The 26,188-nt window shown below is 53.4% G+C and overlaps 1 protein-coding gene and 1 long non-coding RNA gene across 2 annotated transcripts; one reads left to right on the top strand and one right to left on the bottom strand.

The window, feature by feature from the left end:
- Positions 1-4,075: 4,075 nt before the first annotated feature.
- On the bottom strand, positions 4,076-6,338 carry FNDC10 (fibronectin type III domain containing 10). The gene has a single exon (XM_023635996.2). It carries the CDS (start codon positions 6,187-6,189, stop codon positions 5,509-5,511), a length of 681 nt encoding a protein of 226 aa, XP_023491764.1. The 5' UTR covers positions 6,190-6,338; the 3' UTR covers positions 4,076-5,508.
- Positions 6,339-6,414: 76 nt separating this feature from the next.
- LOC111772472 (uncharacterized) lies at positions 6,415-13,611 on the top strand. Its single transcript, XR_011436580.1, has 3 exons — positions 6,415-6,900; positions 10,251-10,533; positions 11,596-13,611. It is a non-coding gene; the product is annotated as an uncharacterized lncRNA (long non-coding RNA).
- Positions 13,612-26,188: the final 12,577 nt, after the last annotated feature.

The raw sequence follows: 26,188 nt of genomic DNA, 5'->3' as shown, positions 1-26,188 counted from the left end.
TGAGAGAGGACGTTTCTGTTGCTTTATGCCCCTCAGTTTGTGGTAAGGTTACAGCAGCTCTAGGAAACGAATAAAGCACAAAGAACATCTCCATAATTTCAGAAAGTCCTGTTGAACAGTGCTGATCTAGAATATTTGTGGAACGCTTGAAAATTAAGAGGAAAAAGAGCAATGGGAAAATGTACAAAGAACATGAAGAAGCAGTGCGTTCAGGGGAAGTTAAGGTGGCTAATAAGAATAGTGATGCGCAACCTCTCCGTGATCGGGAGAAAGCAAATCCAGATAAAACTGGGTTACACCGCCATCAGATTGGCAGAAGCGAGAAAACGGGGTGATACACAGTGTTGGTGAGTGATCAGGGAAATAAGAACCCACTTGTGCTGCTGGCAGGAGTGTTAACCACTTCAGCCATTAGGAACAAATCGGCAATGTTGGCGAAATTCAGTCGGCACGCCCCTGATATCTGTCCCTCACTGAGAGAGGTTCTCGCACAGGCCGCTGAGGATGGTGGGAGGGTTTTCGCGGAAGCACTCCGGTGGCTAGCACTGCAGCTCCCCGAGTTCTACCCCGGGGTGAGGGCAAGTAAGGACGGTGGCTGCACAGCACAGTGACAGACAGAAACGAAGTATTTGTACATGCTGCACTGTGGATAAACTCAAAGACATGGTGTTGAGAAAAAAATAAAAACAAGGTCAACAGGACAACGTTGAGGGCTGGCCCGGTGGCGCAGCGGTTGGGTGCATGCGTTCCGCTTCGGCGGCCCGGGGTTCGTCGGTTCAGATCCCTGGTGAAGACATGGCACTGCTTGGCAAGCCACGCCACGGTAGGCGTCCCACTTATAAAGTAGAGGAAGATGGGCACGGATGTTAGCTCAGGGCCAGTCTTCCTCAGCAAAAGGAGGAGGATTGGCAGCAGATGTTAGCTCAGGGCTAATCTTCCTCAAAAAACAGAAAAAAGAAAATGGCCATACTGAGGACAACTCTGAGTCGAGCTGATGAGGGATGGGTGCGCATGGGAAGAACCTGTCGGACCAGAATCCAAATTGAGTGGGACGGAGCTGCCTGGGGCAAAGGAAGGAGACAGTCCAGATTGGGGGGGGGGGGGGAGGCAGGGCAGTCTGCTCTATTTAGATGATGGCAGAGGTTGGGGAGCTGTCCCTGCCCCCCACTCCCCTCCTATGAGTAGGGAGACTCAGCTTGGTTACGTGTGACCAATGGAAGCCATTGAACCCCAAACAAATGTACCATAGGAAACAGAAGCAGCAGCACGTACCATCCCTACAGATGAGGGCATGCCAGAAAAGAGAAAACCTTTAACCACGTGTTTCATCACAAGCTAATAGAGTTAGAAGATGGTAAAAGTTACGAAAGAACACCCTGCATCAGAAATGGGGAAAAAAATTTACTGAGATCGTTGGGGGAAAAATGAAGATTTGAAAAGACTGCTGATACAACTTAGAAATAAAAGAACAGATTTCTAAAGAAGATTAACAGGAGGAAAACCCGAATGACACCTTAAAAGAAAGAAGTAGCAAAAAAATTCTCTTAATTAAAAAAAATACTAACATGGAATTGCTCTTGAAAAAAGAAAAAAAGAGGTAGCAAGTGGCTCTGATGCCCCTGCCTTCAGAGGTGAAGGCCGGTCCCCCTCCCTGGAACGCCCACGCCACCCATTCTCAGCCACTGCTCCCCGGGGGCATGTGGCCAGTCCCCAGAGACAGGGTTGGAGGAGGCTCTGGGTATCAGGGGCCCAGGACTCTAGACTCAGGCTGCAGTGGCCAAATTGCTCGTCCCCCAGGTCCAGGTCTACAGCAGCTCCTTGGCTGTGCCTCCCCAGGACCAAATCCAACAGCCCTGCCCCCATCCTGAGATCACCAGGGAAACACCAGTCCAACATGTGCCCCTGGAGAAACTTTTCCTCTATCTGCCCTTGATGCTGCCTGCTGCACTTGGTGTCGTCTGTCTCCGTGCCCCCCCCCCCAGCTTAGCCAGCCCTGAGAGTGTGAGGGCCTCCCAGGGCCAGCGCTGATGAGACCAGAGGAGCAAGCAGTTGCTGGGGGCCATGGGGGAGGAGCCTGGGCAGGCAGGTCTGCATCCTGGTGTCACTGCTGGGTCCCCAGAGCCAGCCACATGGGGGCATTCGGCCGGCCCGAGTTCACAGACGATTGTGTCTCATTCCCATTGGCTAAATGAACGTGCCATGGATTCAAGTGTGGGGCTGAGCAGAGAATCAGGAGTTCTATTTTGCACACACCAGCCAACATAGTGAGAATTTCAAGGGCCACCTGTCTGGAGCTTGAGGAGGGTCAGGCTGGGGACATAGCCCTGGGGATCTTGGCCCAGAGGGCACGTTAAGTCATGGCAAAGACACGAATAACAATGGCTACGATTTATCTCTACCTGGCTAGTCTGACGTAAGCCTTGCAAGAAGCCTGTGAATTAGGTCCTATTACTGTTTCCATTTTACAGATGGGGAAACTGAGGCACTGAAAGGCCGCATGGCTCTTAAAAAAGGCAGAGCAAGGACGACAGCCCAGACAGCCCTTCAGTGCTTCGGAATCAGAGCAGAGTTATCTCTATTCCATGACAGAAAATTAGAACCTTAAGTATCTTCAGGCGCCAGTGAGAAAAGCAGTCTGGACCGATGAATGAGGCACAGGGAGGCTGCAGAGGTGACCAGAAGAGCAGAGGCCACAACGAGAGAGGGAGCGAAGGAGGCACGGCCCTCGAGGGGGGTGGAAGAGGGAAGCCTGTGGACGAGGTGTGCAGCCAGTCCTCCAGGTGGACTGGGGCAACAGCGTGGGGCAGGAGCTTGGGTGTCCCCCGCACCCTGGGGAGGATGGTGGGGCCACCTTGGGAGAGCAGCTTGTGGGGATGACCGTGAGCTCAGAAGCAGAAGCCCTCTGCCTGGACACCAGCTGCAGGTCGTCTCCCAGGCCAGGGCTCATCGCTGGACTGTGCTGGGGCAGGCCTCCTCAGCTCCACCTCTGCAGACCCAAAGCTGGACTCTGGACCTCCAAGAAGCCCCCACAACGGAGCCCTAAAGAGGCATCTCTGGAGCAGAAGGCTGAGGGTCAGTGCTGCAGGAGATGGAGGATCGGCTGATAAGACAGGCCTGTGGCTCTAGCTGGCCTGAGCTCAAGCCCACAAACGGGGCCCCAAATCAGGTGGAGGGCCGGAGGGAGAGGGCAGAGGGCAAGACCTCAGGGAATTTCACCATGGCTCCAGCAGAGCCATGTGGCCCCAGCTCTGGAACCTGACTGCCCTCAGGAGCCAGAGGATGGACACCAGGGCACATCAGACTGGGCTGCCAGGAGCTCCCACTTCTGCCCTCACGGAAGACACCTGAGCGCACTTCACAGGTGGCCTGGGGTCTCCCCAGGCAAAGGGCTCCCAGGGAGTCGGGATAGAGGTGGAACCCCTCCCACTCCTGCCCACCTCACCCCTCCCCCAGGCTGTCTAGACACACTGTCACACCCCCACCTCTCGGAGGAGATGAGTCACTCTTCAGAGCCTGGCCCGCCCCCAGCTGGCTCCTCAGGGTCACAGCTCTTGGATCTCAAGGACAGCCAAGGTGGGGGAGGGCCCACGCGGGAGGGCAGGTGGCGATCCAGTGAATGCCACACACTGGGGCCCCAGGTTTATCCTGTCCCCTACTCCCAGCCCTGGCACTGCATGGGGAGGCACGGACCAGGGACGGGGCCCTCCTAGAGCTGCCTAATTGCTGCTTGTCACAGCTCAAGTGGGTCAGCTGTGAGACTGGGCTATTTCTAACTGCACCAGGTGCCGCCCCCCACCCCCACCCAGCACAGCAGACCCAGGAGGATGGTTTCCCAAGGTCTGTGAGCACACCAGCAGTGGGACACCCTGCTTGTCCCTCTGCCAGAAGCTGCAAGGGCAGGGTGCCTGTGCACCCAGCCTGGGACTGACCCCACCTGACCAGGCAAAGGGTCCAGGGCCAGCCACTGGGCTGATGCTCGAGGAGCTTAGAGGAGCTGGGGAGCAAGGGGTCCACCTCCTCCTCCTTATTCTGTGTCCTTTCCTCCCACCTCTTGAATAAGCACACAAGACGGCGGTTTTGGTCTAAGAATGATAGACATTTTGACAGATAATGGCGCCAGGCTCACACCTGACTAGTGCCACGCCAGGGGCGGGCAGAGCAAAGACAGAGAGGTGGGGAGTGGGTGCTTCGGAGGCACCAGCCAGGACCTGGGGTCGCTGGTGGCCACTGGGTGAGGGTGGGGATGGGTAAGCCACAGTGACTCCAGAAGTGCCAGGTCCAGGGTGGTCACAGTCAGGGGCTCATGGAGAACTCGGCATCCCGTGCCACACCCCTCCCAGCACTCGGCATCACCAAGTGATCGGCACAAGAAGCAACCCTGGTCAGGGTGCTCAGGTCTGCCCAGAGAGGGGCAAGGTCAGCCTTCAGCCCACCTTGGGACTCTAGGCGGGCAGCAGCATCTCTGGCCAGATCCTGGGCTCCCAGCCACCAGCTCGAGGAGGGGGTGGGGTGGTGCTATCTGTCATGCTGTGGCTGAGGCTTGGGATCCAGACCACAGTACAAAGTCCAGCTGGGCAAGGCTGGCATCTATTCTGCCCTCTGGATCCAACGCTGTCCTTTCAGACCAGGTCCCCTCTTCCCAGCCACCTGTCCCCACTTGCCATAGAAAGTCCTCAGTCAGAAGCAGCACACGCAAAAGGAAGCGGGGTAGCCCGGCCCTGGAGAACTGCCAGCTTCCCCCAAGGTCAGAGGACACTCACCCCTGGGCACAGCAGCTGGACGCTTGGCCTGGCCTGCTGAGCTACATCTTGACTCCCAGCTTGTCAGACACCCACGTAGGAAAACACCACAGACTCTCTTTACCCGCACCCGACACTCCTGCAAATCTTGAAGTGGGGATGCCCAGGGGGCTCTGGCGAGAACCACACACGAGCCAGCCAGTTTCAGGGCCACAGACCCTCTCAGACAGCACAGGACCAGGAGTTGGTTCCAGCAGTGGGCCCCAGATACTAAGGCACGAAGCTAACCTAAGCCCACTGGGGTGGGGCGGGCAAAGCATAGGCTCCAATGGGGCCCCTCGAGCTGGTAAAGCGCACAGTGACCAAGCAAGGACGACAGCCTAGTTTTTCCAAAGTGGTACACGATGGAGGAGTAGAGTGACGACCCACGGGTGCCAATGGCTCTTGCTAGAAAGGGCTCTATGTCCTGGCGGCCTCTAGAAAGGCCTCTGGAGAGCAGGGAGAGCCCTGGACGCAGCTGTCATCTCTGCCCAGGCCCAAAGGCCAGTCCCGAGCTGAAGTCTGGGATGCGGATGTCCAGCTGAGAAGGTCGTGCGACGACTTCAAGGTCCTGGTGCGGCTGGCCGGTGCCCTATCCGTCTCCAGCAGGCCCTGCGTGGAGATCCTAGGAGGGAGCAGGAACGCGGAAGGGATAGCGGGCTGGAGCGTCTGTGGCCTCCCACGAACTCGTGGGGCAGGCAGAGCCCCGGTGGGCGGGCCGCTTCGCGCTTCAGGGCTGCCTGCGCAGACCGGGGCGCCCGAAGGCCGGGTGCATGAGGTTCTCGGTGATGTAAGCCACGAGCAGGCAGATGACCACGAGCATGACGCAGATGGAGCCGCCTACCGCCGTCATGGCCACCACGATCTCCCTCATGCCAGCTGGCTCGGCGGCGAACTCCACGCACTCGGCCGGCCCGGCGGGCTCCGGGGAGGCGGCGGCAGGCTCGGCGCGCAGCGGCAGCGGCTGCAGGCACAGGCGGTAGCGCACGCCGTCGTGCACGTCGGGCAGCAGGTAGTCGCGGCAGGAGGCGCCCAGCAGCACGCGCTCGCACGGGAAGCGCGTGTAGGCGCCGCGCCACGAGCAGTTGAGCGCGAAGGCGCGCACGCGGCGCGCCTCGGCCGGCGCCAGGCGCCACTGCAGCAGCACGCTGCGGTTGCGCAGGACGCTGGCGCGCAGCGAGCGGCCGGCCGAGGCGTGCGCCGCGCAGCCGGGCGCCTGGCAGCGGAAGCCGCGCGCGGGGCTGCGGAAGCACAGGCGCCCGCCGCCCGTCTCGGGGCCCTCGGGCAGCACCTTGTAGGGGCACCAGGGCGCGTCGGCCGCCGGCTCCCACCCCGGCGGCGTCGGGGCGGCCGCGGCGCAGGGCGGCGGCGCGCAGGCGGCCAGCAGCAGCAGTAGCGGCGGGGCGCGCATCCTGCGGCTGGGCCGGGCGCGGCGGGGCGCGGGCTCGCGGGCGCACGGGCGCCGGCGGTGGGTCACGCGGGCCGCGCCGCCGCCGCTCCCCGCGCTCGCCCGGCGCGCCGCGCCCTCCGCCGCGCCCGCTCCGACCCGCCCCCGCGCCCCGTGCGCGCTCGGACCCGGCGCGGCGGTGGAGGCGGGGCCGCCCCACGCCCCGCCCCCATTAACCCTCGCTGGCCCGCGGCCCCCTGAATGACCGAGCTCCGAGGAGAGGGGGCGGCCACAGCGGCCTCGCGACACCCGTCCCCGGCCGCGCGGGAGGGGCGGGATGAATGCGGGCAGGCACCGCGTGGTCCACCCACCTCTCCGTTTCTCGCCGTGTGAGTGGCTCCCCGCCCCTCCCTCGCCTCCGCCGGGTTTTTCGGAGGCTTTCTCGTGGGCTGTGGTCCCGAGTCGTGGCTCCCAAGGGCAGCTCCGCCACTGTCTTTGGCCACGCCAGTCGGGGACGCCGTGCTTCCGGATGAGGAGAGGAGGCAGCGAGCTGGAGCGCGCAGGACCCTGGTCACGGTCACCCTGCCCCATCCCAGACCCGCTGTAGGGACCCAAAGTAAGGGTCCCGACTGCCCTGACGGGGATGGGGCGCGGACAGCAGTCCTCCTCCTTAAGGACTTCTGCCGCTGTAGCGTTGGACAGCGCCGACCTGGGCGTCGGGGGAGGCGCCACGAGGTGAGGCTTCTTTTGGAGAAAACTTTATTCACTCTGAGCACAAAGAAGGCAGCTACAGAACAGATCACGCTGTGGTCTGATTTATCCTTCACTCCCCTCTCCCGCATATGGCCGCGGGGTAGCCGTCCCGATCGCCTGAGAAAGAGGTCAGGGCTGGACAAAGGGAAAAGCGCTCGCACAAACCCACCTGGTGCAGTGGGTGGGCAGCGCGGCCTGGGGAAGGAGGGACACACATCTTCCCCCACTCTTGTCTTTAGGACTGGCCCCAAGACCCTAGCCCCTTAATCCCATCCCTGCCTACACTGCCAGGCGCTCAGGACGCCCCTCCAGGGCCACAGGACACCTGGCCAGGCCTGTTTGACCTGACTGGACGTGAAGCAGGAGCATTTCCTGTGCAGGGAGCATACCTCTGGTTGAGGGGCGGCTCCGTGCCCTGGGCAGAGAGGTGAGGAGGGGTCCCTAGCAACTGTGCTGTGGACCCTGGGCTCCTGGGGCAGCTTCCAGGTCCTGTTCTCACCTGGGTGGGGGGAGGGAGCAGGTGAGCTGCAGTCCTCACTGAGTCCCTCCTCCCCACACACCTGCCCGTGGAGCAGAACACTCCCACCCCAGCCTCACTAGTTGCTGCTCATCACCCAAAATTCCACGTCAGCACTGGATCTTGAGGCCTCCACCAGAGCCTACAGCCAAGGGTCAGAAGCCCCCCACCCAAGCCCAGCAAGCTTTATTAGCTGCCCTACAGGACTCTGACCGCAACGCCAGGTCTCCAGCTAACTGAGACTCTGAGGAGGGTCTCCAAGGCGTCTGCTCCTAGTGGGGAAGAGTTAGGGGTGGAGGTTTGGGAGGGGCACCCCCTGGCCCTGGCAGCTTCTCCCTTCCCATCAGGCACGGAGGGCCCTGGGCCCACACTCCTGTCCCAACTATGTGGGGGACTTGGGAGGTCCCCCGGGAAAGCAGAAAGTGATGGTGACTTAGCCCACATCCCTACCCCGAGCTCCCCAGGGCATTGGCCAGCTTGCTCATCCAGTTCCAGTGGAAACCTGAAGCAGCCACAGCCACTCTGCCCCAAGGGGTAGGGGCACCAGTGCAGGTGATATTGCCGGCGGAAGGGGCCCCATGGCATCTCTGGGCCTGAGGACAGCTTAGTGGCCAGCCCACCAGTCCACTCCAGAGAGGAGAGGGATCTTCAGGCTTTGTGCGCTAGCGGAGTGGAAATCCAGTTAGATCCGGCCTGAGGCTTCCCTGGGGAGGCCGGTGGATGCCCTCAGCCTGTTCTGAGGCTGGGGGCTCATCATCGCTGAGTGTTTCCTGGTTAGGGCAGCTCCTGGCCGGGTGGAAGGGCTGGCCATGGGGCTGAGGGCTCTGCTGTCCCTCGACCTGGGCATGTCATCTGTCCAGGCATCTTGCCTACTTTGGGCCAAGAGCAGATGAGGGCGGGGGAGGGCTGTGCCCCAGGCGTCCCTGTGCAAGATCCACTGAGCTGCAGCCGGTTGGGGAGGGCGGATGTGAGAAAGCCCTGCTTCCCACCTGAGGGGTCTGGGCTGAGCCAAGGAACTGTCCCCAGAGACCATGAGGGACCCCACCCTTCACCCCACGTCGGCCCCCACACCCACCTCTGCAGCTGCCCCTGCCAACGGCCAGTGGGGATGCCCTCTCTATTTCCACAGAGGCCCAGTCCCAGGGCTTGGCTCTGCCAAGGGGTGGAACCCCACTGCCACCAGCCACAGCCTATGAGGAAAGTGGAAGATTCCGGCCCCTTGCCCTGGCCCCACAGAGACAGTCCGTCTCTGATCCTGGGTCCACCAGCCCTGAGGGCCTCCAGCCAGAGCCCCTGGAAAGTATGAGGGCTAGTGACCTTGTGTGAGCATCTGAGGCTGCTGTCATTTTTGCCCCATTAAGGGGAGAGGATGAGGAGATCGAGGGTCAGCATCCACTTTCCGCAGGTAGCTGAGTGTGGCACTGGTGGCCTCTGGGCATAGGGCCGGGACCGCAAAGACGAGGGCCCCGGTGGCCCGCCTTTAAGCCACTGCCCACCATCAGCGTAGATCCCCTCCCATGCACAGGAACGCCCAGCACTGCTCACAGTTCACACTCACACCCCAGAGGCTTTCCCTTCACTGCTCTCTTCCAGGGCCCCGGAGGCAGACTGGAACAGGCAGCCCCCCCACTTCTGGCTGGAACCAGCTTCCTGGCAGTCCCACTGGAAACCAGAGGAAGGGGCCCAGGCTGTGCAGACGCGTAGGCGGCTGCTGGGGGTGCAGCCAGACAGGCGGAAGGGGGCCGCTGTCCAGAGAGAGAAGGACCACAGTGAGCTGCATGTTCGGCCGGCGCCCACCTGCCTCCCACCCATTCTGACTTCTAGCACTAGTGTCTCAATTTCCCTTTGGGAACCCCCTTTCTCCGAACTTGGTCTGTAGGGTCTGGGTGGGGCTCACCCACCCTGCCCAGGAGTTGGCGGGGCACCCAGCCCTGGCTAGTCAGATCCATCCCCTTGGCCTCGAGACTTTTGCTGAAGTTTATGGGAAAGGGTGATTGCTCCGCTGGCAGAGGCAGACTTCCAGCTGCTGATGCCCTAAAGACGTCGCATGGGGAGAGCTTGTCTTAGAATGAAGCCAACCCCTGAGAGAGGCAAGAAATGCAGCCAGAGTATTTGCTCCAAGTGTCTGGATCCAGCCTTGCCTGAAGTGAGCCCACCCCCTGGACTTCAAAGTCACAGAAGCCAGGAAAGCCCCTTTTGTGTAAACACTGAAACTCAGGCTTTCTGACTATTGAAACTCAGAGTCTCATCAGCTCCATGGCCTGCAGACCCTGCAGAGGCTAGCCATCCTAATCCCACCAACTTCATCTCCCACCCCTCCACCTTTCCCAGAGCCCCCGGCTCAGTCCCTCTGCCTGAAGGCCCCTCCCTGCAGATCTGAGCCTCCCCCCTGGCTGGGTCCAGAGGGGCCTCAGAGGCAGCAGGGTGGGCAGTGAGCCCCTCCGTCCCTCACCTCCAGCTGTGGACTGTGGACACAGACTAGCCCCAGGTCTGGCGAGGGGCCAGTGTGAAGGACGAGCGGCCTGTAAGGCTGAGATCCCAGGCCACGGCCCTGAGCAAAAGCTTAGGAACCACGTCCATGAAAGGACAACATGTTTTGCCGGGTCTCCTCTTGGGTCTGGGGGACTCGACACGGGAAGCCCAGAGGGGCTGGCTCTGAGGACAGAAGGAGGCAGGGAGGGGGTCGCTGCGTGGCGCCTGCACTTCCGGCCCTCCGCGTCTGAAGTGCCACTTTACGTGGTCTTCATACACAAGCCCCGGCCGTCTTGCTATTTACGAAATGCTTTCTTTAAATCCATTCACTTTTTCACTTCAGGAATGTTTTTCAAAAGGAGACTTCATATCAGGAACATAAATAGAAGGTGCCGTAAAATAAACATCAGATGGTCTTGGCTTCTTGTCCTGTTTGGAGGCATCAGACTAACTCTAAGGAGCGTCCCTGGAACCCTCCATGGCCTTCGTCCCCCCTGCACCCCGAATGCTGCCCGTCCCTTTGCTGTAACTGGAAGGCCACCCAGGCCTGCCCCGGAGCCCAGCGGGACACTGGGCGCCCACAGGATGACATTAGTCCCCACTCGGACCTGGGGAGGGGCGTACAGGTGAGTGCACCCAGGTCACACCCCTGCGGCTCTTCTGAGCCCAGCGCGGGACGCCAGGCCTCCCTGGCTGAGGCCCAAGCTCCAGGGCCTGTTGGAAACGCTTCCACCCAGCAGGGGGAGGCCAGACCACCCTGGAGTGACACAGGGGCTTCCAGACAAGGTGGTCCCACTGGCCGGGGCTTGAAGACGGCTACTGGAACCCCGAGCACACAGGATCAGGGGTATGAGGGTCACCGGAGAGTCCTCCAGGTAGCAGCTGCTCACGGCCACGGCCCCCACAGGCCCTCAGGGCCTGGCTGGCCAGCAGTTTTGGTGTTTGGCCCACACGACGCCCTCAGGGACCCCGACTCCACTCCCTTTGCACTTCCTGTTTCTCCAGCTGTAGTGACCCCTCTCTCCTGTGGAAGAGCATGGCCGCTGTGAGCCAGCCTCGGGGAGAGACAGTGCTCTTGGCAGGGGGAGGGGTGGGCCCTGCATTGTGCCCTTCCCTGGTGAGGGGCCCTGGGGCCTGGCGTCGGGGGAGGGGTGCCTATTGTGGGAGCAGAGCTCCATTCTCACCAGATCTGGGCTCTGAGAAGCCGGCAGGTCCTCACTTCAAGGGGACACCAAGCCCCAGCTCCTCTCTGCTGGGCTGGCCAGAGAGGAGTGGCCTTTCTCAAAGTGCCGTCCTCTGCCTCCCTGACAGGTGCCTCCTCTCCTCTGCAGGGGCCTCAGCTTGCCACTGGACCAGATGCACTGTGGCCTGGGCGTGTGTGTGACTTGGGACAGGGGAGGAGGTGGCCTCCAGGCACCTATAGCAGGGACCACCAGTGTAAGGGGCAAACCTGAGAGGAGACGCCCCACAGACCCCTGGCCCAGGGCATGGTGGCCAAGATGCTGGGAAGGAAAGCAGCGAGGACACCGGCCAAGGATGCTGGCCGTACCCCAGGGCGGGCCTGTGCCACCTCAGGCCCTGGACCCACCTGTTACAATGATGACAGGCACCCCCTGTGCTGGGTGACGCCACTTCGGTTGTGCAGCAGGAGCCTTTGCTCACCGCAGCCGTCTCCTTTTCTTTAGCAGGTGAGGAAGCCGGTGCACAGAGGGTAGCCGCTCTTGCTGCTGTCGTGGCTTGGTGGGGACAGGCCAGCACCCCAACCCACCCAGGCTGGATGTGCCTGCTCCCATGCTCCCTGGGGATGGAGACGTGCTGGGCGTTTGGAAGTGTGTCTTCAGAGCAGTATGGGTAGCGGGCAGGCATGTTCCGTTCCCCACCGCCCGGGCCTCCGTTTTCTCACTAGCAGAGCAAGGATGGAGGGGTCCCGGCTTCCAGGGTCTCCATGAGGGAGCCGGCCTGCCCAGCTCTGAGCTCTGGGGTTTGGGTGGCTCTCCAGGTTCCCAGTGGCTCCATGAGACCTGGACGAGTGGGAGCCAGCGCTTCTAGGATCTTTAGGGGAGGAGCCAAGCAGAGGCTCCCAGGATCATGAGCTTGGCCTGGGAGCCCTCCTCCCCTTCACTCTCTAGTGTAGACAAGCGGAGAGCTGGCAGTTGGGCTGAAAGGGCCACTTGGCCACCCACCGGGTGAGCAGGCTGAGGCTATCCAGTGCAGAGGGGGAAACAGGCTCAGATGACCCGTGAGCCTAGGACATAGAGCCAGGTTCCATTCAGGTGGCTTCTGTTGCCCCAAGACCCTGTGGAGGAAACTGGGAAGTGGAGGGACCTGCAGGGCTCCCTGGTGGGTCCCTCCTGTGGCTCTGCCTCCCACTCTTCTCCCAGCGTGGATTAAGTCAGGCGTAGGCAAGGGGCTGGCCCCATGGCCTAGCGGTTAAGATCGTGCGCTCCGCTTTGGCAGCCCAGGTTTGCAGGCCTGGAACCCGGGCACGGACCTACACCACCCGTTGGCGGCAGTGCTACGGTGGCAACCCACATACAAAGTAGAGGATGAGTGGCACAGATGTTAGCTCAGGGACAGTCTTCCTCAAGCAAAATAAGAGGAAGATTGGCAACAGATGTTAGCTTAGGGCAAATCTTCCTTAGCAAAAAAATAAAATAAAATAAAGATAGGTGTCAGCAAAATGACAGCTTTTGCTTAAAATGCCTTAAATTAAGCAAAAAGAGTGTGGTGACCAGAGAGTAGAATCCACCTATGTTGTTTCCAAGGATCAGTGAGGAGGCCCTGGGACAAGGTCACCAGGTTTCCTTGGCTCGTTTCTGCTCTTGTCAAAAGACCCCCTGTGGAGCCAGTAGTGGCCAAGGACTTCAGGAAGGCAAGACAAGGGCTGGGCTTTGCTCGTCAGCACGGGGTCAGCTGATTGGCCTGGGGTCAGGGCATCAGTGGCTCTGCTGGCCCAAATCAGCCCGGCCCCTGGCCAGTTCATCTCCAGCCACTTTACTGACCTAAATCTACTCCGATTCCCTAGGAAATTTTCCATTTTGTTAAGTCTTCAAATGTATTGGCATAAAAATGTGCACAGTGTTCTCATTCCCGCTTTGCGTCCTCTTTTTCATGCCTAATGTGGAAGAAAAACATCACACGTGCCACACCCATTCTTGTTAAGAAAGCTTCTACTCTGCCATCCTTGATCTTTGGGAGCTTGAGTTCCGCAGGCCTGTCTTTCCACAAAGCTGACCGGGGAGTTGCAGCCTCACCCTGCTTGGTCCACAGCTGAGGGAGGAGAGGGATCCTGGAGGGACCGGGAGAGGGCGCCTTCGGCCGGCCCCGCTCCGCTGCAGCCTCAGAAATGACTCTTCTCTCCCGTCGGTGTGGAGAATTGGGAGAAACCTCTCTGTTCTTCTGATGCTGTAAACTGCTTTTGGACGTGCAGTTTGCACAAAGCTGACGTCGCCAACACCTGGCCTGCCAAGAGTGGAATCCGTCACCCCTGAATCCAGCATTCTGACGAGTCTGTGGCGTCTTGCCCTGACAGTACTATCCAAACCGACATCTCTCTTTTCTGAAGGGCACCTGTGCGATTTCCTTGTGAAGCCAGAAGAAAGCTCTGGAATTTCCTTCTTCTCCCTTTGTGCAAAAAGTTATGCTAAACCTCATAATTTTGTTGGTTTTCTTAGAGTCGAAAGTCTCTATGTCCTTTCACCCAACACAGTCTGTTTTTTTCTTGAACGGGTTATCAGAGCATTACTCCCCTGAGAGACACTCGTCAGTCAGCTCTGCTGTGGCCAATGGCTGGCTGTCCTGTTCACCCTTGCGTCCCAGCTCCTCTGCAGAGCTGCAGTCCACACAGCTGCGGTGTGGGCACGCAATACATACGTGTCGATGCAGAACGTGTTGATGCAGAAAGTAGCAGAATCTACTCACTTGTCATTCAGTTACTTTTAAATGTTCGGGCCTGCCAGGCAGAGAGAACTGGGAAAGAATATGGAATGCCTCCACCATCTAAGCCCAGTGGTCCATTCTCAGCCCCACTCTCCCTGACCTCACTGACCGTGCCCTCCCCTTGGGCCTCCTCTCCCTCCCTTCCGTGTCAGCAGCTCCCGGGCGCAGCCTGCCTCTCACCATCCAGGTGTTACTGCATTTTGGGGTGGCTGTTGCCCTCTTTACATTTCTCTTAGCTCAGTCACCCATTTAAAATGACGCTTTCTATGTTTTATATGGATTTTCCACTGACTCATTGAGAAAGTCTTTCAAGGGATCAAATCCACCTTGTTGCTGAAAATGGGACTTTTTTTTTTGCAGGGGAAGATTCACCCTAAGCTACCATCTGTTGCCAGTCTTCCTCCTTTTTTCTTCCTTTTTTGCCCCCAAACCCCAGTACCTAGTTGTGTATGGTTGGAAGTTCTTCTGGTTCTTCTGTGTGAGCCGCCGCCACAGCATGGCTGCTGACAGACACGTGGTGTCCTTCCGCACCTGGGAACCAACCTGGGCCAGGAAGCCGCTCGGGCGCCCAAACTGTAACTGCCAGGCCATCAGGGCTAGACGGGGACTCCTCTTTTTTTCTTTTTCCCCCTATTTATTTATTTATTTATTTATTTATTTTATTGAGTTATTGATAGGTTACAATCTTGTGAAATTTCAGTTGTACATTAATGTTTGTCATTCGTGTTGTAGGTGCACCACTTCACCCTTTGTGCCCACCCCCCACCCCACCTTTCCCCTGGTATCCACTAAACTGTTCTTAGTCCATGATTTTAAATTCCTCATACGAGTGGAGTCATGCACAGATTATCCTTCTCTCGCTGGCTTATTTCACTTAACATAATTCCCTCAAGTTCCATCCATGTTATTGCAAATGGAATGATTTTGTTCTGTTTTGCAGCTGAGTAGTATTCCATTGTATATATGTACCACATCTTCTTTGTCCAATCATCTGTTGCTGGACACTTAGGTTGCTTCCACGTCTTGGCTATTGTAAACAGTGCTGCAATGCACATTGGGGTGCATAGGACTTTTGGGATTGCTGACTTCAAGCTCTTTGGATAAATACCCAGTAGTGGGATGGCTGGATCGTATGGTAGTTCTATTTTTAGTTTTTTGAGGAATCTCCATACTGTTTTCCATAGTGGCTGCACCAGTTTGCATTCCCACCAGCAGTGTATGAGGGTTCCTTTTTCTCCACAACCTCTCCAACATTTGTTACTATTAGTTTTAGATATTTTTGTCATTCTAACGGGTGTAAGGTGATATCTTAGTGTAGTTTTGATTTGCATTTCCCTGATGATCAGCGATGATGAGCATCTTTTCATGTGCCTATTGGCCATCAGTATATCTTCTTTGGAGAAATGTCTGTTCATGTCTCCAGCCCATTTTTTGATTGGGTTGTTTGATGTTTTGTTGTTGAGTTGCGAGAGTTCTTTATATATTATGGCTATTAAGCCTTTGTCAGATATATGACTTGCAAATATTTTTTCCCAGTTAGTGGTTGTTTTTTGTTTCAATCCTGATTTCATTTGCCTTGAAGAAGCTCTTTAGTCGGATGAAGTCCCATTTGTTTATTTTTTCTATTGTTTCCCTTCTCTGAGAAGGCATGGTGTCCAAAAGAGTGTACTGCCTATGTTTTCTTCCAGAAGCCTTATGGTTTCAGGTCTCACCTTTAGGTCTTTGATCCATTTTGAGTTTATTTTGGTGAATGCTGAAAAAGAATGGTCAATTTTCATTCTTTTACATATGGCTTTCCAGTTTTCCCAGCACCATTTGTTGAAAAGACTTTCTTTTCTCCATTGTATGCCCTCAGCTCCTTTGTCAAAGATAAGCTGTCCATAGATGTGTGGTTTTATTTCTGGGCTTTCAATTCTGTTCCATTGATCTGTGCACCTGTTTTTGTACCAGTACCATGCTGTTTTGATCACTGTAGCTTTGTAGTATGTTTTGAAGTCAGGGATTGTGATGTCTCCCGTTTTGTTCTTTTTTCTCAGGATTGCTTTAGCAATTCGGGGTCTTTTGTTGCCCCATATGAATTTCAGGATTCTTTGTTCTAATTCTGTAAAGAATGTCATTGGGATTCTGATTGGGATGGCGTTGAACCTGTAGATTGCTTTAGGTAGAACGGACATTTTAACTACGTTTATTCTTCCAACCCATGTACATGGAATGTCTTTCCATCTCCTTATGTCGTCATCCAATTCTCTCAGAAAGGCCTTGTAATTTTCATTATATAGGTCCTTCACTTCCTTAGTTAAATTTACCCCAAGGTATTTTATTCCTTTTGTTGCGATTATGAATGGTATTGTGTTCTTGAGTTCTTTTTCTGTTAGTTCGTTATTGGAGTATAGAAATGCTACTGATTTATGCAAATTGATTTTGTACCCTGCAACTTTGCTGTAGTTATTGATTACTTCTAAGAGTTTTCCAATGGATTCTTTGGGGTTTTCTATATATAAGATCATGTCGTGTGCAAACAGCGAGAGTTTCACTTCTTCCCTCCCTATTTGGATTCCTTTTATTCCTTTTACTTGCCTGATTGCTCTGGCCAGGACCTCCAGTACTATGTTAAATAAGAGTGGTGATAGAGGGCATCCTTGTCTCGTTCCTGTTTTCAGGGGGATGGGGTTCAGTTTTTGCCCATTGAGTATGATGTTAGCTATGGGTTTGTCACATATGGCCTTTATTATGTTGAGGTAGTTTCCTTCTATGCCCATTTTGTTCAGAGTTTTTATCATAAATGGCTGTTGGATCTTGTCAAATGCCTTCTCTGTATCTATTGAGATGATCGTGTGGTTTTTATTCCTCAGTTTGTTGATGTGGTGTATCACATTGATTGATTTGCGGATGTTGAACCATCCCTGTGTCCCTGGTATGAATCCCACCTGATCATGATGTATGATCCTTTTGATGAATTGCTGAATTCTGGTTGCCAAAATTTTGTGTAGAATTTTTGCATCTATGTTCATCAGTGATATTGGCCTGTACTTCTCTTTTTTCGTGGTGTCCTTGTCAGGTTTTGGTATCAGCGTGATGTTGGCCTCATAGAATGTGTTAGGAAGTGTTCCATCTTCCCTAATTTTTTGGAATAGCTTGAAAAGGATAGGTATTAAATCCCCTCTGAAAGTTTGGTAGAATTCCCCAGGAAAGCCATCTGGTCCTGGGGTTTTATTCTTTGGGATGCTTTTGATTGCTGTTTCAATCTCTTTCCTTGTGATTGGTCTGTTCAAATTGTCTGCCTCTTCTTGAGTGAACTTTGGGAGATTGTAGGAGTCCAAGAATTTATCCATTTCCTCTAGGTTATCCATTCTGTTGGCATATCGTTTTTCATAGCATTCTCTTATAATCCGTTGTATTTCTGCAGAGGGACTCCTCTTTCTTAATCGTTGACTTATTTCATCTGATTTCTTCGCAGGGGTGAAACCGGGGTCACAGTGATACCGACCCTGATATCAGTTTCCCTACATTAAACCCAACATATATGGCGTTAAAACCAAAACACTCTTTCCCTGCTTACTCCCTGGCTTCCTGGCTTCAGAATCCACTATCCTCCATGGAGACAGACACAGCCAAGGACAAGCACCTGGATTATCTGCTCCCTGCAAAGAGATCCAGGCTGGTGGGAAAGCTGCTGACCAGCAAGGTCACAGGCTCCCTCCTCTCTGCAAGTGTCTCAAGGCCAAAGACAGGCTGGTAGGAAAGCTCCAACCAGCAAGACCATATGCTCCCCCTCCGCTACCTAAAACCCCAAGTAAAAACCCTTCCTTTTAGCTTTTTGGGGAGTTTGGGATTTCAGCGTTAGCTGCCCTCTCTCCTTGCTCAGTGCTGTGCAATAATAAAATTCCTACTTTCTTCCACTACCCGTAGTGTCAGAGATTGGCATGCTGCACAACCGGTGAGTGAACTCACTTCAAGCTCAATATCAATAGATAGGACATTACAAAATGTGTTCAGGAGCTCTCCCTCCCGGCCGACAGCCGCGACAGCCAGCTGCATCAGCGGATCAGGACGCGTGGCCCATCTCCCCGCGTGTGCAGTCATTGCAGACTAAATGCTGCCCCCTCCGGCCTTTTCCCTTAATGCTATGCATGGAGATGCTCGCGGACATTGGTGGCAGCGCCTGAGACAACAGGTTCTGCTTTCCGTCTTCCGAGACCCGAACATGGCTGGGGCGGGAGTGGGGGCAGCACCTGGAGCGGGGGGGAACGGGATTGGGGGCAGAGCCTCCCTGGGGGCTGGGGCCGGTTCCCCTTCATTCTTCTCTGCTTTCAGAAATTTCCTGGGTGTTCGTGCCTTTAAAAAAAATGCGTGGACTTTCACTTTTTAAAAAACTTTTCTTTTTCTGTCCTTGGCCCATTTTCTCTCCTTACCACTTTGGGCTGCCTCAGCCTTTTGCCTATAACGTGCTGATTATGATATAACACGTAATGTAGTAATTAGTTGCCAATAGTTCTCCCAGGGTTTGGTCTTTTGGCTTTGCTTGTAATGGTTCCACCAGGCGAAAATGCTTTATTTTTACGTCGAAAAATGTAGCACCCTTTATTTATCACTTCTGGATTTGGGGTCATGTTTAGAAAAGCCTTCCAAGTCCTGAGGTTAAACATGGATTCTCCCCTGGTGCTTTCATGGTTTTATTTATTCTATGTCTAATTTTGACCAACTCAGGATTGGTTCTGTAAGGCACAAAGTCCAGATTCTGCCCCATTTATTAGATGGTCCCCCTAAGTCAGTCCTGATGGCCTAGTGGTTAAAGCGGCCCAGGTTTGGCTCCCGGGTGTGGAACTGCAGCACTCGTCTGTCAGTAGCCATGCTGTGGCAGCGGCTCACAGAGAAGAATAGAAGGACTTACAACTAGAATATACAACTGTGTACTCGGGCTTTGGGGAGGAAAAAAATAAATAAATAAATGGTCCCCTCATCCCCAGCGATTTATGAGCTGCCCACGTCCCACGTGCATTCTGTCGGCGTTTCTGGGCTCTCCTCTGTTCCATGCTCTCGCTGTTCCACACCGTCTTGATTATTCGGGTCTGAATATGCTTTGCCCTCTGGTAGGGCTGGTAACCCTTCACTACTTTCATTCTTCAGAAATATTCTTGCTTTTTGTATGCATGAACTTTATCTTTTTTTTTTAATTAAAGTTTACTGAGATGTAATTTCTTTAAAGTAAAATGCATCCGTTTTCAGAGTACAGTTTGATGACTTTTGACAAATGTGGACATCTGTGCAGCCACACCTCGACCCAGACACAAACACTGCCGTCTCCCACAGAGCCCTCTTGAGCCCATTCTTGCTCCATCCTTCCCGCAGCAGCTCTGCCTCCAGCACTGTGGTCTTGCTTGCTCTGGAGCTTCGTGTAAATGGAATCACGCGGCCTGTTCTCCTCTGTGGCTTCTTTCACTGGGCTCAGCGTGATGATTCTGAGATCCTTCCTTGTGGTTGCACGTTTCAGCAGTTCACTCCCTTTTATTGCCATGTAGTGTTCCGTTTCGTAATTTGTTTCTATGTTCCCCTGTTGCTGGACATTTGGGAGGGATTATCAATTATGAATAAGCTGCTGCAAGCATGCAAGTCTTTGCGTGGCTATGTTTTCAATTATCTTAGGTAAATACTTGGGTGCAGTGGAATTTATGGGCCTAGGGTGAATGTATGATTAACATTGTAACAATCTGCCAGATTATTTTCCCAAGTGGCTGTACCATTTTGTATTTCTACCGGCAATGTATGGAACTTCCAGTTGCTCCACATCCTGGCCAACACTCGTATTTTCTGTCTGTTTTAATACTAGTGGATGTGTAGTTATGTCTCATTGTGTGTGTGTAACTTTTTATTTTCAAATAATTTAGAATTTCAGAAAAGTTGGACAATTAGTACAGAGAGTTCCCATATACCCTTCACTCAGGTTGTCTGATTGGTAACAATATAACCATAGTACGATTCTCAAAACTGGGCCCTAACTTTGATGCAATACTGTTCCCTATGGAAGGTATTCAGTTCTGCCAGCTTTCCCACCATGTCCTTCGCTCTGGGACCCACACTGCGTTTCATCACTATGGCTCCTTCCTCTCCTCCAGTCAGCGCTAGATCCTCAGTGTGTGTCTGTTTCCATGACCTTGACACTTTGAGGGTACCGGTCAGTTATTTTGTTGGACGCTCCTTCACTTGGAAGTGTCTGATGTTTTCTCCTGAGTAGGCCCAGGTCATAAGTTTTTGGCAAGAAGTCGCCTGTCCTCAGCGCCTGATAACAGGGATGATGCAGCATCCATATGTCTTGTTGCTGGTGATGATAAGGCGGGGTCTGCTGGGTTTCGCCACTGTAAAGTCAGCTTTTCTCTTAGTAATTAATAAATCTTACAGGAGATACTTAGAGACTATGCAGATACCCTGTCTCTCATCGTATGTCCTCATCACTAATTTCAGCATCGAGCGACCTGTGGTTCTGTGGGGTTTTTGTTTTTATTTATTTGAGGAAGATTGGCCCTGAGCTAACATCTGTGCCAACCTTCTTCTTCTTCTTTTCCTTCTTCTTCTCCCCAAAGCCCCCCAGTACATAGTTGTAGATTTTTAGTTGTGGCTCCTTCTAGTTGTGGCATGTGGGACACTGCCTCAGCATGGCCTGATGAGTGGTGCCATGTTTGCGCCCAGAATCCGAACCAGCGAAACACTGGGCCACAGAAGTGGAGCACAAGAACTTGACTACTCAGCCATGGGGCTGGCCTCAGTATTGTTTAATTAGTCCTTCTATTAATTATTACTAATTGCCATGTTAACTAGTCGTATAGTTATTTTGTTTAAATAATAGCATTTATGTAATGGAAAAGTAGATAATACGGAAGAATATGTTATTTCAAAAATCTCCTCTTTTTCATAGTTTTATGTTAAAGTAACAACACATGTTATGCTATAGCATGTAATTGCTTATTATATGTGGTGCTTATTACATATGCTATTTTATGTATTGTATATTGTATTAAAAATCGGCAGGGCTGTGTCCCTGGTTGGCTCTCTAAAGGTTGATCACTGTAGGCTGGGAGCAAACCTCAAAGGTACTGCGGCTGGGGGAAGCGGATTTCTCTGGGGCCATGTTGCGGCAAAGAGAGGGGTGGGGGCCCCTGAGAGAATCCAGGAGAAAGAGCAGTGGGGGTCGGCCAGAGAACCCCACAAGGTTTGGAACTGTCAATCTTAAAAATAAAACAGCTAGGGGCCGGCTTGGTGGTGCAGCAGTTAAGTTCGCACGTTCTGATTCTCAGTGGCCCTGGGGTTTGCTGGGTTGGATCCCGGGTGCGGACGTGGCACTGCTTGGCAAAAGCCATGCTGTGGCAGGCGTCCCACATATAAAGTAGAGGAAGATGGGCACGGATGTTAGCTCAGGGCCAGTCTTCCTCAGCAAAAAGAGGAGGATTGGCAGTAGCTAGGTCAAGGCTAATCTTCCTCAAAATAAGTAAATAAATGAATAAATAAATAAATAAAACAGCTAGGCCAAGCCCAGTGGCGTAGTGGTTAAGTTTGCATGCCACTTTGGTGGCCTGGGGTTTGCTGGTTTGGATCCCGGGTGTGGACATGGCACCGCTTCTTAAGCTATGCTGTGGCAGGCGTCCCACATATAACATAGAGGAAGATGGGCACAGATATTAGCTCCGAGCCAATCTTCCTTAAGAAAAAGAGGAGGGTTGGTGGCGGATGTTCACTCCGGTCTAATCTTCCTCAAAAGGAATAAATAACTAAAACAGCTAGTTATTTTACCAGCAAAACAAGTTTATTCAGGAATAGCCAAAGAATTTCAATTCAGGACGTGCATGCTATGGCCAACCACAGGCAAATCCAGCCAACAAGGGAGCAGATCGTTACTTTATAGGGAAAAAGGAGGAAACTGGGAGGGTTGTTTTGAACAAAAGTCCATTGAAAAAAGGAAAAGTTCAGGGCGGTGATGGTTTCTCATTGGCTGAGTTGGTGGGGTTGTTGATTTCTGTTTGGGATGCAACATACATTTCTTCCTGTAACCGACATTCTTTCCTGATGACGCTTCTGTTGGTTCTGTAATTCACTGTCTTTCCTGTAACTGGCCTGGAGCCGCACTGCTGGGAGCTCCCCTCTGGCCTCCTGACTCCATTATAAACGAGATTTCCCATCATTGTTTTTCACAGAGCAGATGGCAGTGCTCTCATCCAGGTGAGGTCTGGGAGTATGGCCTGCGTGTGGCTGACCGGTGCCTCCCGCCCTGGGTGCGTGAACTTCGCCGGTGCACAGGGCTTTCCCCGCCCAGCCTCAGTTGTCAGTCCAGGTGCGGCCGGTGAGCCGTCCCAGGGGGACCCTGCACCAGACTCCCGCAGCCTGGGAAATCCACGTTGCAATGTGTGAGCTTCCTCTCTTTCCCCAAGCCCCCGGGAACCAAAGTGGATTGGGAAAGGACTGCCCAAAGGGACAAAGAGAACAGGAAAGAGAACAGAGGTTGAGACGTCCCAGGGAACCTTCGAAAATGGACAGCAGGGATGGTGGACAGCTGGCTGGGCAGAGGAAGGAGTGAACTTGTTGGCACAGCTGGAGGGGTGCCTGGATAAGAAGTGAGCCTGCCTGAGGGGCACGCAGTGGAGAGCTGAGCCCACCTGCACCCCAGGTGCCAGGAAAGCTCAGGTCCCACAGACACAAGCTTCCAGGAAATGCGGGTGAGGCTCAGGCCTGGAGAGAGGTCTGGCTGAAAGTCTGACCTACCTCTCACCTGGGGTAAAATGGTCAAGCCTCCGGGCTCTGGACCTGGACTGCTGGGTTCCTTCCCAGCCCTGCTACCTGGTAGCATGACCCTTGCAAGTCACTCAACCTCCCCGTTTCTCAGTGTCCTTACCTGCAACACCACTGGCTCACTAGGCTGAGCAGGGGTCACAGGTGGAGACACATGTAAAGCAGTTAGGACAGTGCCCAATGCACAGCACTGAAAAGATGCTGCTGCTGCTGCTGCTGAGGGTTTAACTTGAGAGAATCGCAGAGGGAAAAGACCGAAAAGAAGGAGTGTAACTGGAAATCTGCACCCGTGAGGTGGAATACCGAAGCTCCTTTTCCGGTTCTGCTTTCAGACGGAAGCCTGCCAGGCTTGCACCCTGTGGGAGAGCTGGAACGGTCCCAGAAGAAACAGGAAAGATACTCAGCTACAGGCAGTGGAGGCTTCACCAGCTTGCCCAGGACCACTCTGGAGGGGTCTAGGGCATGGGCGCCCCGCCCAGTCAGGAATGCACAGCTTCCACCCAGCTCTTAAGGGCGGCCCCTGCCAGTTGTTCCCGATATACCTTCTTCCCTTATTTCTTAGTAACACCACCACTAGCAGACCTGGGTACGTCTCTCGTAAAAGCTACAGAGCCAGCGTTCCTTGTAGCTGGGTGTGCCAAGTTCTGGCCAACCGGATGTCAGCTGGTGGAGTTCACCCTCCTTGCTCTTCTTCCCGCTGGTGGGCACACAAGCTTGGGCAGCCATCTTGGCCCATGAGACGCGAGCCCCCTGTTGAGGAAGGTGGAGCAGCAGAGAACAAGACGGGATCCCTGAGGACTAGGGTCCCATAACACGAGCCCTGGACCACCTCTACTAAAGAGAGGAACCATCTTCTGTCTTGTCTAAGCCACTTTGTTTTTTTGTTTGTTTTTTCGTGAGGAAGATTGTTGCTGAGCTAACATCTGTGCCGATCTTCCTCTATTTTGTATGTGGGATGCAGCCACAGTGCAGCTTGATGAGCCGTGTGTAGGTCCAGGCCCCGGACCCAAACCCACGAACCCCAGGCTGCCAAAGCAGAGCTCATGAACTTAACCACTATGCCACCGGGCCAGCCTCTAAGCCACTTTTACTTGGAGGTTTTCTGACACTCTCAGCTGAGCTTGATCCTGTCTCCTGCAGCATCTGACTCTTAAATTTGAACAGAAAGAAGGCTCAGCAGACATTTCGGGAAAGCTTTCAGCAGGGAGCGGACACACCAAAGCAAGCAGAGAAAAGGAACCTGCGTGAGGGAGTCAATGCAGGAAGTGGAAAAAAGGCTTTAAAAACTGTATAATGGAACGAAAATAAGAAAAAACTGCACTTATGAAAGAACGTTATCTATGAAAAGGAATCAGAAAAAAATAAACATGAACTCAGAAAGATAAAACAGGGACTGGCCTGGTGGCTTAGTGGTTAAGTTGGTGCACTCTGCTTCGGCAGCCCAGGGTTTGCCAGTTCAGATCCTGGGTGTGGACCTACACATGGCTCATCAAGCCATGCTGTGGCAGCATCCCACATAGAAGGACTTAAAACTAAGATATACAACTGTGTACGGGGGCTTTGGGGAGAAAAAAAAATACTTGAGAGTTTCTCTTTTTTTTGAGGAAGATTAGCCCTGAGCTAACATCTGCCGCCAATCTTCCTCTTTTTGCTGAGGAAGACTGGCTCTGAGCTAACATCTGTGCCTGTCTTTGTCTACTTTATATGTGGGACGCCTGCCACAGCATGGCCTGCCAAGCCATGCCATGTCCGCACCCAGGATCTGAACTGGCAAACCTGGGGCCGATGAAGCAGAACGTGCACACTTAATCGCTGTGCCACCACAACGGCCCCAAAATATGTGAGCGTTTCTGATGTGTGTTTTCCAACACCACCAAGCAATTCTCCAACTCTCTCGGTGGACACTGACTGGTGTCCAACAATTTAGCTCAAAATTTTTTTTAAACAAAAATGAACTATAGAGCTTTAATAACATTATAGTACATTCTAGAATAATTTTGTTTTGTTTTTGCTGAGGAAGATTCACCCTAAGCTAACATCCACTGCTACCAATCTTCCTCTTTTTTTTTCGTATGTGAGCCGCCACCACAGCATGGCCACTAACAGACATGTGGTGTAGGTCCACACCTGGGGATCTGGACCCTGGCTGCTGAAGTGGAGCACACCAAACTTAAGCACTAGGCCATGGGGGCTGGCCCCAGAATAATTTTAAGAACATTACAGCTGAAAGACAATGACATGTTTATAGTCTTTTTATGCAGCATTTTTGAAGAAAAAGTAATACAAAGAAATCCTATTAAGTAACGTAGAGCAGCATTTGGAAAAAGTACTCCTATTTACAGATTAAAAAAAAAAAAGATGGGGGCTGGCCCCATGGCCGAGTGCTTAAGTTCGCGCACTCTGCTGCAGGCGGCCCAGTGCTTCGTTAGTTCGAATCCTGGGCGCGGACATGGCACTGCTCATCAGACCACGCTGAGGCAGCGTCCCACATGCCACAACTAGAAGAACCCACAACGAAGAATACATAACTATGTACCGGGGGGCTTTGGGGAGAAAAAGGAAAAAATAAAAAAATAAAAAATCTTTAAAAAAAAAAAAAAAAAAGAATGAGGAATGGACAAAGAAAAGGTGAGATTTGTAACCATCATAGACCAATTCATACTGGCCCTATTGTACATACAATAAAATGACAATCAAAGTTGTTAAAAAAAAAAAAAAAAGATTATGCTTTCACCTACACAGCCTCTATAGTGAGACAGCCCTTGAAACTGTGGGATTTCTCAAACATCACGGCACTCTTGCCAGGTCACTCCTCAGCGTTCCGGGGGAGGCTGTTGATCTCTGTGCTCCACGGCTCCCACTGAGATTTCCACAGTGGCCGTCAACTTTATCCTTCCCCTCTCCTACTGCGCCTGGATGAATGGTCCGCCTATCTCTTGAGTGACTTCTGCTCTAGTCTCTCTCAGAAGGACTGCGATTTCTTCTATTTCTCTTTCAACGCTGTTTCTATTCGGTCTCCTCCTGGCGCTCATCTTTCCTGTAGCCCCACTGCTCTCTATTTTTAAGTCTGTGAGAGTAACTTCTACTCCTACTGGGCCCAGTTTTAATTGCTGGAGATCTCCTCTACTGCGTCTTTCCTTTTAGGAGATGAGGATGGGGAAGTGTGACCCCTCCTGAGCCAGAGCCGTATGGAGAGTGGAGACAGAGCTCCTGGTCCTGGTTCTGCTCTTGGACGGGGCCCACTCCCAGAACTTCCTGCTCCACCCCTTCCTTGTTTCTCTTTCTCCTCTTTCTTTGGTTCCAAAACGGACGTAGTTTCACTTGGAGTTCTCTTCTTTTCAGTACCCACATCACGTGTGCTTCTAGTAGTAATAAACCATTTTGCACTTTAGAGACAAATTCATCATCTCTTTTGTAACCTTTTTTGTTTATTTTTCTTCTCCCATCTGTTTATCATGTAACAGCCGCTATTCCTTTTTCTTTTCTCCAAAAAGCTTCCTGTTTTTGCTGTGCTTGGTGCCATAGTTCCTCCTCGTCAGTGTCAGATGACTCGGGGAGCCTGTGGCT

This window comes from Equus caballus, chromosome 2 (genome assembly GCF_041296265.1).
Source record: "Equus caballus isolate H_3958 breed thoroughbred chromosome 2, TB-T2T, whole genome shotgun sequence".
In the NCBI taxonomy this organism is placed as follows: Eukaryota; Metazoa; Chordata; class Mammalia; order Perissodactyla; family Equidae; genus Equus; species Equus caballus.
This window is presented reverse-complemented; position numbering and strand designations above follow the sequence as displayed.